This window comes from Bombina bombina, chromosome 6 (genome assembly GCF_027579735.1).
Source record: "Bombina bombina isolate aBomBom1 chromosome 6, aBomBom1.pri, whole genome shotgun sequence".
Classification (NCBI taxonomy): domain Eukaryota; kingdom Metazoa; phylum Chordata; class Amphibia; order Anura; family Bombinatoridae; genus Bombina; species Bombina bombina.
In genome coordinates, this window is record NC_069504.1 from 551,259,065 (window position 1) to 551,271,350 (window position 12,286).

Here is a 12,286-nt window from a genome sequence, read left to right on the forward strand (position 1 = left end):
GTATATGACTTTTTCCTTAAACCATGTTTCAAATGGGCTGTGCAAATTTAGAAAATGTAAGTCTTTATGTCTTCACACTACTATTTAATGGAATTAATAATTAATTCATGAAGATAGGCAAAAAAGATCTTGTTGTAATTTTGGCATTTTCACACCAGTATTTCATGTTTAGCGAGAATTATAGCATGGAAGCGATCTCATCCCGCTATATTTAGAATACAATATTGTGGGTGTTGATCTCCCAGCTATATCTAGTTACCCTTTTAAAGATCTATGTGTCAATGTTACCTTTCAGTAATGGATGATCTTCAAGAAGTCTTGCTCTAGCTGCATGTAGAGCTAGGGTAATAACAATGTTTCCATCTTCACAACCGCACACTAGTTTATCAAGGTTATGAATATATACAGATGAAGTGACTGTTGTATGCATCCTCCCTTCTTGGGGGGTACAAAGGTGATCTATGATTCCTTCTGCCATAGATTTATGGCTATCAAAAATCTCTTGAAGGGTTATGGTTGTCTCTATCTGAAGCTCTGGAGAAAAAATATATATATATATTTTTTAAATGAAATAAAGGATATCTTCACTGTATATAAACAATGTTAACTTTAATAACTTCACTTTCTAATGTATCAGTAGATAGACATTAGAAAACATTATACCACATAATCAATACGTGTAAAATTTAACATACGTTTTCCAATTAAATATTTCTATAGAAGTAATGTTATTTTCCATTACTATATTTAATCAATCATTCCCATAGGTGTACATTAAAGAGACAGTAAAGTCAAAATGAAACTTTCGCGATTCAGGTAGAGTTTTAAATAAAGTTTTAATTTACTCCTATTATCACATTTGCTTTGTTCTCTTGGTATCCTTTGTTGACTAGTAGATCTAGGTAGGCTGATAGGAGCTCAGGAGCGTGCATGTGTCACTCTATGGCAGCAGTGTTTTGTAACTATGTATAACATTGCAATAAACAATGTTGCAAACACTTTCGCTAGATGGCTAAAGACATGTGCACGCTCCTGAGCTCACCTAGGATTACACTTTAAGAAAGGATATTTAGAGAATTAAGCAAAATTGATAATAGAAGTACAATGGAGAGTTCATTTATGTTTCATTTATGTTTCATTTTCACTCTACAGTCTCAATAATAAACGTTATTATATTAGTATGTTATATTTTATTTTCAATTGTACATTAACATTAGCTAATATTCATTCAAATGTAACATTTATTTGCAAAACAAAAGTTTTGAATGTTCAGCAAATACTCAAACATTTGTCTTCATGAAAAAATATTCACTGTTTTAAACAAATGTAGTTCCCATCTCAGTGTATTATCTCTTTAAAGAAAAATTGTTGTGCTGAAGAGCAAAATGCCAACTCTTACCCAATGGTGGACCATCAAACTGTAATACAAGGACATCTGGAATGTGCCATAAATGGATTCTTCCTGACTCATCCCCGGAGTATAGTACCTTAAAGAATGGTTCCTTCCTCTGGTTCATAAAGCCCATTGCATATGAATAACCCTGTAGAAAAAAATATAATCGTGAAAATTGTTATCAATAGTGCTCATAGTTGCCTTTAGAGTATATGAGCAGTTACTGAGGCATTTTGGAATTTAACAGCACTACTTACGGTGTACAATCAAATGCACCAAAATTACATTGATGTAATTAGTTGACAGGTGAATATCATAATAAGAAAATAATGTGAGGCGTTTATAGAATACAGAAAATCCCTGGAATGCTAATGGAAGTGATAAGGACATCCCATAATATCAGGAAAAATAATTTCTGGTTTCAGTTTTTTCTTAATAGAAATATAAAAATGTTATGTTTCACCATATACACTACCTGCAAGCACATCTAGAAAATGATTGCACCACCTTATCCAGAAGCTATTTAACAACACATTATCCTGTTTAACTTGCAAATCTCTTTTGAGAAACAGATTAAATTGTCACTGCACATGGATATGGGCTTTTTGCCATTGAATTGTCAACCACTTTATATGACACATAAAAATACTCTAAAAACTAGCAGTCAGAGATTTGTGTTACTCATACCCAGAAAATTCTACATTCTCTTTTTAGTGATTTCTATATGAGCTATAAAACAGGAACTCATATAAATAAATAAATACAGGATTTTGTTTGAAACTGTAAATTTCATAACAGGAATTCGATTTTTTTCTAATGGGCAATCTCAACACCTGATAAGTCCATGGCATCATATATAGATATAAACTATTAGACAATTTCAGATTCAGGTTAAATTTGATTAAGGCAATCTCTGTGTATAAATAATTTACACAGCAATTTTATGTCCTTAAACTATGCAAAAGGTACGTTTACGACATTTCAGTCTAAGCTCTGCTACATTTCTATTAAAATAAAACAAAAAAAGCAAAAAAAATAAATAAAACAAATGGGAACTGCCTTCAGGGGTCCTTGAACCAGTGAAATGAAAGATCAGTATAACTTTCATAGGCTCAAGATTGACAAATTTTGCATAGCTGTTAAAAAAAAGTATTTTAATCTAGTAACTAAAACAAGTGTGATATAACAGTGTACAAGATCACAAAAACATTTTTTTAATGATATTGACCTGCAAGACAAAGATTAATATTGCTACTTTGAAGCTTTATATGTAAGGGTCGAATAATCAGTTTTTCAATAATTAATATGATTTATCACCATGTTTGCTTTGATGAAGATGGGTTCAAAACTTTTGCTGTAACTGACGAAGAATCCTCATATGGGCATAATGAATAGTACAAATCAAATTACATTTTTCACAAAAAGTTTGTTGAAACTAGGGCTCAATTGTCTTGCAGCAATACTACAGAAATTCAGTTTTATAAAATTACCTCTCATAAGATAAGTCTACACTTTACACATAAAAGTAAATAATAAATACATTTGTATTATTATTATTATTATTAATAATAATAATGTATTTTGTGATCCATCAAGTCTTTTTTTTTTAACGTTACATGTTTACCTTTTCTTCTCCATTTGTAGAGCAGAGTAAGTGAGGAGTAATTGTTTCTTTCACTAATCCTCCCTCATTTGGGTATATACTCTTGGGTAGGCCACTTTGAAGAAAAAAAACACAACATGAGGAATTAGAATTACATCAAACTAAATATGGATGTCAGGTTTAAAATTCTTAGCAATAAAAGTAGTTGAGATGGCAACTAATTACTTTTGTGTTGCTGGAAATCATAGCACCATCTGTCCAATCAAGTTGAACACGGCTAATCGTATTTCTTCATCTCCTGCTGCTTCACATAAAGACCAAAAAGAGTGCAAACTCATGCCAAATGTTCTAATGTCAAAAAGGTTTTGTTATGGGTTTTGATCAAGTGTGACAAACAGGGCTTTTCATCATAAACTTATAAACAGCTTACTTAGTACCTGAACTTATCATATGGCATTCTTATTTCTGCCCACCTGTTAAGCAGCTGGTAGATATAGCTGTGTCCATCTTCTGTCCAAATAATAAGTCTGTTAGCTGCTAGGAACTCTCCCCCAGCAAAGTACTGGCCTTTCTTGCAATTGTCAGAGCAGAGCATGGAAAAATCACAATAGTCATAGACCTAGTATAGAAACAAAACACTCTCAGCATACACTATGGTATAACTCAAATAAAGAAATGAGTTGGAAAGAATTATTAGCACAAGCAGTCAGTATAATTAAATACAATTTTGTAAATTAACAAGGATATAATGATGAAACATGTAAAAGTTTAAAACGATCTGCACAACAGTTTTTTATTTATAAAACGTTGCGTGAATAATACATTGAGGTCACTTTTTGTTTGTTCTATCTTCTAAAAAAAAATGTTGAGCCTCTTACTATGATTATTATGTATCCACATTGATGGAATTCAAGCAAGCTCAGACAACATGGTCCCTCTTAATTCCATTGTTTGTGGTAAAGGGTCCAGGTAGCATATAAGGCGCATTCCCTAAATGAAAGATACACTTTCAAATTAAATGAGTCTTGTTTTATGTTCTAAGGGATATTGTTTGTCATTAAAGGAACATTAAAATATATATTTTTTTTTGCTGCATCTAAAATGGCTCCTTCGAAAATGTATTACAGTTTTGTTTGCTCTTTGAAAAATCAATGTTCCTGAAAGTTTTATGCTTGTAGGGCATGTCCTATGGACAGATACTGCACACACATGTTCTTATGTTAGTTGCAAAACAAACTAATCAACAGCTTTAACGTCATGCAATAATATTTTTAACTTATTGAAATATATCACATGTCAATGATATAAACTTTTAAATTCCTTTTTAATAATGCTGAATGCATAAGGTGCAAAGTTCAACTAAAGTGACAACTAAAGTGTACTAATATAGCATATCAATGGGTATATGGTTTTAATCTCTAGGAAAAATGGTATTTTCCCAGACTTTAAATAATTGTTCAGACTGTAGAAATCAAATGCAGTGTAATACCTTCCAAGAGTTGGAGCAGATCACCAACAGAAGTCGTTCAGTGTATGTGCAGAAGCGTACAGCACGGCATTGTGTAGAGTCCAAAGGTTTTGATTCAGCTTCATAAATATTTTGTTTTTCCTGCACATACAAATAAGAACTGTATGAGTAAGGACACTAAATCATTAATCATTATTAAATCAAGGGCGCTTTTAAAGTACTGGTAAAGTTGTTATAGTGCATGAAAAATAAACATGTTTTATACAAATTGCTCCTACAAGAGCTTCATAATTAAGAACATTTTGTCCCATTAAATGTAACAGTGTTCAAATGATCTTAGGTCACATTTAGGATCATCTGTACTGAAGGGTTGTCAGCTACCAAAACATATAGATATCAATACTACCAGTGCATAAAAGAGAAAGAATAAATTGGAAGAAGATAGATGATCTGAAGATGAGAAAGTGTAAAATAGAGTAAATGGGCAGATAGTAAGAGAAGACAGTAGTCTGGCTATTGCCTTGATGATTTCTGTTACTGATGTTGAGACATATGACAGGAGTCTATGCAGGATAAAAATATTATCTAAAATCTTTTCACAAGGTATCAATTTTAAACATTATAGAAAAGGATTTCATATGTATCCAACAGACCTGTATACTATTGATTGATGATGATATATTCCACACTTTCAGGTCACCAGCAAAAGACACTGCAACCAATGAATCTTCTGCAAAAAGACAAAATAAACTGATGTTATTTTGATGCACAGTGACATTTTCCCTATCTAATAAGGGTACTGAATGTTTTGCATAAAAGCAGAACGCGTGAGGACAGTTATCAAAAACTCACCAGCATGTGAGAAATCACACAAAATATTTGTAATATTTTTAGACATTTAAATATAATGTCGGTGTCTCTCCTTAACATCCAGACCATTGCATAGCGAGATAAACAGCTCTCATGCTAAAATTTGCATTTGTAAAATTGTTTGAGGGACCGCTCAGTTCTGACAAAACTTATTAGATCATTTTGTCTGAGCGGAGAGCTTTAGATCATCGGACCCTTGGTGGCAATGTACACAGCTGTCCTGGTGCAATGTACTGTCATTACCTATGAGGTTTATAAAATGGGATAAGGAACAGCCAGAACTACATTACTTTGATCCCAATATGAGAGAGCCACACAGTATAGGGAAAAATGGGGGGTTATGCATTTGGTAAATGAGAAAGTGTAACTTTTTTATGAGTAAAAACGCAGCGTTATGGGTTATAGCGCTGCTTTTTCACTACCGCTGCTATTACGAGTCTTGTAGGTACAGCTGTACCGCAAACTTTTTTGGCCTTAACGCAAATTAACTTACGCAATTTGCGTAAAGTCTTTTTTCAATGGGACTTCCATAGCGCTGATATTACAAGCTTTTTCTGGGAGGCCAAAAAGTGAACAGTACAACTTATCCCGCAAGATTCGTAACGCATTCTAAAGTCAGTAGTTATGAGTTTTACGCTACAAAGCTGCAGCATAAAACTCATAACTAAAGTGTTAAAAAGTACACTAACACCCATAAACTACCTATTAACCCCTAAACCGAGGCCCTCCCGCATCGCAAACACTATAATAAAATTATTAACCTCTAATCTGACGCTCCGAACATCGCCGCCACTATAATAAACATATTAACCCCTAAACCGCCGCACTCCCACATCACAAACACTAGTTAAATATTATTAACCCCTAATCTGCCACCCCTAACATCGCCGCAACCTACATTACAGTCATTAACCCCTAATCTTCCGCCCCCAACGTCGCTGCCACTATACTAAAGTTATTAACCCCTAACTTCCATAGCGCTGATATTACAAGCTTTTTCTGGGAGGCCAAAAAGTGAACGGTACAACTTATCCCGCAAGATTCGTAACTCGTAACGCATTCTAAAGTCAGTAGTTATGAGTTTTACGCTACAAAGCTGTAGCATAAAACTCATAACTAAAGTGTTAAAAAGTACACTAACACCCATAAACTACCTATTAACCCCTAAACCGAGGCCCTCCCGCATCGCAAACACTATAATAAAATTATTAACCCCTAATCTGACGCTCCGAACATCGCCGCCACTATAATAAACATATTAACCCCTAAACCGCCGCACTCCCACATCACAAACACTAGTTAAATATTATTAACCCCTAATCTGCCGCCCCTAACATCGCCGCAACCTACATTACAGTCATTAACCCCTAATCTTCAGCCCCCAACGTCGCCACTATACTAAAGTTATTAACCCCTAACTTCCATAGTGCTGATATTACAAGCTTTTTCTGGGAGGCCAAAAAGTGAACGGTACAACTTATCCCGCAAGATTCGTAACGCATTCTAAAGTCAGTAGTTATGAAATTTACGCTACAAAGCTGTAGCATAAAACTCATAACTAAAGTGTTAAAAAGTACACTAACACCCATAAACTACCTATTAACCCCTAAACCGAGGCCCTCCCGCATTGCAAACACTATAATAAAATTATTAACCCCTAATCTGACGCTCCGAACATCGCCGCCACTATAATAAACATATTAACCCCTAAACCGCCGCACTCCCACATCACAAACACTAGTTAAATATTATTAACCCCTAATCTGCCGCCCCTAACATCGCCGCAACCTACATTACAGTCATTAACCCCTAATCTTCAGCCCCCAACGTCGCTGCCACTATACTAAAGTTATTAACCCCTAAACCAAAGTCTAACCCTAACCCTAATACCCACTAATTAAAATAAATCTAAATAAAACCTTCTATTAATAACTAAATAATTCCTATTTAAAACTAAATACTTACCTGTAAAATAAACCCTAAGCTAGCTACAATATAACTAATAGATACATTGTAGCTAGCTTACGCCTAGATTTAGAGTTCTGCAGCCAAAGGGGTGCGTTAGCTACGCGTGCTTTTTTCTGGCCGCACCTTTTAAATACCGCTGGTATTTAGAGTTCACAGAATGGCTGGGTTTTCAGTGCGTTAGGCTCCAAAAAGGAGCGTAGAGCATAATTTAACGCCACTGCAACTCTCGATACCAGCGGTGCTTACGGACGCGGCCAGCTTCAAAAACGTGCTCGTGCACGATTCCACCATAGAAAACAATGGGGCTGTTTGAGCTGAAAAAAAAACCTAACACCTGCAAAAAAGCCGCGTTCAGCTCCTAACGCAGCCTCATTGTTTTCTATGGGGAAACACTTCCTACGTCTGCACCTAACACCCTAACATGTACCCCGAGTCTACACACCCCTAGCCTTACACTTATTAACCTCTAATCTGCCGCCCCCGCTATCGCTGCCACTTGCATATTTTTCTTAACCCCTAATCTGCCGCTCCGTAAACCACCGCTACTTACATTATCCCTATGTACCCCTAATCTGCTGCCCCTAACACCGCCTACCCCTATATTATATTAATTAACCCCTAATCTGCCCCCCACAACGTCGCCTCCACCTGCCTACACTTATTAACCCCTAATCTGCCGACCGGACCGCGCCGCTATTATAATAAAGTTATTAACCCCTAATCCGCCTCACTTCCGCCTCAATAACCCTATAATAAATAGTATTAACCCCTAATCTGCCCTCCCTAACATCACCGACACCTAACTTCAAACATTAACCCCTAATCTGCCGACTGGAGCTCACCGCTATTCTAATAAATGTATTAACCCCTAAAGCTAATTCTAACCCTAACCCTAACATCCCCCTAAGTTAAATATAATTTTTATCTAACGAAATAAATTAACTATTATTAAATAACTTATTCCTATTTAAAGCTAAATACTTACCTGTAAATAAACCCTAATATAGCTACAATATAAATTATAATTATATTGTAGCTATTTTAGGATTAATATTTATTTTACAGGCAACTTTGTAATTATATTAACCAGGTACAATAGCTATTAAATAGTTAATAACTATTTAATAGTTACCTAGTTAAAATAATTACAAAATTACCTGTAAAATAAATCCTAACCTAAGTTACAATTAAACCTAACACTACACGATCAATAAATAAATTAAATAAAATACCTAAAATTACCTACAATTAAACCTAACACTACACTATCAATAAATTAATTAAATACAATATCTACAAATAAATACAATGAAATAAACTAACTAAAGTACAAAAAATAAAAAAGAACTAAGTTACAAAAAATAAAAAAATAGTTACAAACATTAGAAAAATATTACAACAATTTTAAACTAATTACACCTACTCTAAGCCCCCTAATAAAATAACAAAGCCCCCCAAAATAAAAAATGCCCTACCCTATTCTAAATTAAAAAAGTTCAAAGCTCTTTTACCTTACCAGCCCTGAACAGGGCCCTTTGCGGGGCATGCCCCAAAGAATTCAGCTCTTTTGCCTGTAAAAAAAACACATACAATACCCCCCCCCAACATTACAACCCACCACCCACATACCCCTAATCTAACCCAAACCCCCCTTAAATAAACCTAACACTAAGCCCCTGAAGATATTCCTACCTTATCTTCACCATACCAGGTTCACCGATCCGTCTTTGGAAGTCTTGATCCAAACCTCGGAAGTGTTGATCCAAGCCCAAGCAGGGGGCTGAAGAGTGACGTCCATCCTCGGGCTGAAGTCTGGATCCAAGCGGCGGCTGAAGAACTCCATCATCGGGCTGAAGTCGGAAGTCCATCATCGGGATGAAGTCTTCTATCAAGCCGCATCTTCAATCTCTGGAGCGGAGCGGAGCCATCTTCTTTCCAACCGACGCGGATCCAACCTCTTCAACCGACGCCTACTCGCCGAATGACGGTTCCTTTAAATGACGTCATCCAAGATGGCGTCCCTCGAATTCCGATTGGCTGATAGCATTCTATCAGCCAATCAGAATTAAGGTAGGAAAATTCTGATTGGCTGATGTAATCAGCCAATCAGAATCAAGTTCAATCCGATTGGCTGATCCAATAAGCCAATCAGATTGAGTTTGCATTCTATTGGCTGATCGGAACAGCCAATAGAATGCGAGCTCAATCTGATTGGCTGATTGGATCAGCCAATCGGATTGAACTTGATTCTGATTGGCTTATTCCATCAGCCAATCAAAATATTCCTACCTTAATTCCGATTGGCTGATAGAATCCTATCAGCCAATCGGAATTCGTGGGACGCCATCTTGGATGACGTCATTTAAAGGAACCGTCATTCGGCGAGTAGGCGTCGGTTGAAGAGGTTGGATCCGCGTCGGTTGGAAAGAAGATGGCTCCGCTCCAGAAGAAAGAAGATTGAAGATGCGGCTTGATAGAAGACTTCATCCCGATGATGGACTTCTGACTTCAGCCCGATGATGGAGTTCTTCAGCCGCCGCTTGGATCCAGACTTAAGCCCGAGGATGGACGTCACTCTTCAGCCCCCCGCTTGGGCTTGGATCAACACTTCCGAGGCTTGGATCAAAACTTCCGAGGACGGATCGGTGAACCTGGTATGGTGAAGATAAGGTAGGAAGATCTTCAGGGGCTTAGTGTTAGGTTTATTTAAGGGGGGTTTGGGTTAGATTAGGGGTATGTGGGTGGTGGGTTATAATGTTGGGGGGGTATTGTATGTGTTTTTTTTACAGGCAAAAGAGCTGAATTCTTTGGGGCATGCCCTGTTCAGGGCTGGTAATGTAAAAGAGCTTTGAACTTTTTTAATTTAGAATAGGGTAGGGCATTTTTTTTATTTTGGGGGGCTTTGTTATTTTATTAGGGGCTTTGTTATTTTATTAGAGTAGGTGTAATTAGTTTAAAATTGTTGTAATATTTTTCTAATTTTTGTAAATATTTTTTTATTTTTTGTACTTTAGTTAGTGTATTTCATTGTATTTATTTGTAGATATTGTATTTAATTAATTTATTGATAGTGTAGTGTTAGGTTTAATTGTAGATAATTGTAGGTATTTTGTTTAATTAATTTATTGATCATGTAGTGTTAGGTTTAATTGTAACTTAGGTTAGGATTTATTTTACAGGTAATTTTGTAATTATTTTAACTATTTTAGCTATTAAATAGTTCTTAACTATTTAATAGCTATTGTACCTGGTTAAAATAAATACAAAGTTACCTGTAAAATAAATATAAATCCTAAAATAGCTATAATATAATCATTATTTATATTGTAGCTATATTAGGGTTTATTTTACAGGTAAGAATTTAGCTTTAAATAGGAATAATTTATTTAATAAGAGTTAATTTATTTCGTTAGATTTAAATTATATTTAATTTAGGTGGATGTTAGTGTTAGGGTTAGACTTAGCTTTAGGGGTTAATCCATTTATTATAGTAGCGGTGCGGTCCGCTCGGCAGATTAGGGGTTAATAAGTGTAGGCAGGTGGAGGCGACATTGAGGGGGGCAGATTGGGGGTTAATAAATATAATATAGGGGTAGGCGGTGTTAGGGGGAGCAGATTAGGGGTACATAAGGATAACGTAGGTGGCGGCGCTTTGCGGTCGGCAGATTAGGGGTTAATTATTGTAGGTAGCTGGCGGCGACGTTGTGGGTGGCAGGTTAAGGGTTAATAAATATAATATAGGGGTCGGCGGTGTTAGGGGCAGCAGATTAGGGGTACATAAGTATAACGTAGGTGGCGGTCGGCAGATTAGGGGTTAAAAAATGTAATCGCGATGTGGCCGCGATGTGGGGGGACCTCGGTTTAGGGGTACATAAGTAGTTTATGGGTGTTAGTGTACTTTAAAGCACAGTATTTAAGAGGTTTATGAACCGGCGTTAGCCCAGAAAGCTCTTAACTACTGACTTTTTTCTGCGACTCTAATTGACTCTAAATACCGGCGTTAGAAAGATCCCATTGAAAAGATAGGATACGCAAATGACGTAAGGGGATCTGCGGTATGGAAAAGTCGCGGCTGGAAAGTGAGCGTTAGACCCTTTAATGACTGACTCTAAATACCGGCGGTAGCCCAAAACCAGCGTTAGGAGCCTCTAACGCTGGTTTTGACGGCTACCGCCCAACTCTAAATCTAGGCCTCTGGGTTTATTTTTATTTTACAGCTAAGTTTGTATTTATTTTAATTAGGTAGAATAGTAACTAAATAGTTATTAACTATTTGCTAACTACCTAGCTAAAATAAATACAAATTTACCTGTAAAATAAAACCTAACCTGAGTTACACTAACACCTGACCTTACACTACAATTAAATAAATTACCTAAATTAAATACAATTACCTAAATTAAAAAAAAAAACTAAATTACACAAAAAATTTTTTTTATCAGATATTTAAACTAATTACACTTAATCTAATAGCCCTATCAAAATGAAAAAAATCCCCCCCAAAATAAAAATAAAAATCCTAGCCTACAATAAACTACCGAGCCCTTAAAAGGGCCTTTTGCGGGGCATTGCCTCAAAGAAATCAGCTCTTTTACCTGTACAAAAAATACAAACACCCCCCAACAGTAAAACCCACCACCTACACAACCAAACCCCCCAAATATAAACCTAACTAAAAAAAACTAAGCTGAAAAGGGCATTTGGATGGGCATTGCCCTTAAAAGGGCATTTAGCTCTTTTTCAATTGCCCAAAGCCTAATCTAAAACTAAAACCCACCAAATAAACCCCTAAAAAAACCTTACACTAACCCCTGAAGATCCACTTACAGTTTTAAAGAGCCGACATCCATCCTCAACGAAGCCGGGAGAAGTCCTCAGCGAAGCGGCAAGAAGTCCTCAACGAAGCCGGGGGAAGTATTCATCCAAGCCGGCAGAAGTGGTCCTCCAGACAGGCAGAAGTCTTCATCCAGACGGCATCTTCTAT

The 12,286-nt window shown here is 36.1% G+C and overlaps 1 protein-coding gene across 1 annotated transcript in view; it reads right to left on the bottom strand.

The window, feature by feature from the left end:
* Window positions 1-12,286, bottom strand: part of WDR72 (WD repeat domain 72) — a 430,783-nt gene that overhangs the window by 237,394 nt on the left and 181,103 nt on the right. Inside the window, exons 6-11 of the mRNA XM_053717490.1 lie at window positions 5,118-5,194; window positions 4,486-4,605; window positions 3,470-3,615; window positions 3,018-3,111; window positions 1,400-1,541; window positions 289-534 (exon numbers count right to left, since the gene is read on the bottom strand). Of these exons, the coding sequence (XP_053573465.1) occupies window positions 289-534; window positions 1,400-1,541; window positions 3,018-3,111; window positions 3,470-3,615; window positions 4,486-4,605; window positions 5,118-5,194 (825 nt within the window). The remainder of the gene's footprint in view (window positions 1-288; window positions 535-1,399; window positions 1,542-3,017; window positions 3,112-3,469; window positions 3,616-4,485; window positions 4,606-5,117; window positions 5,195-12,286) is intronic.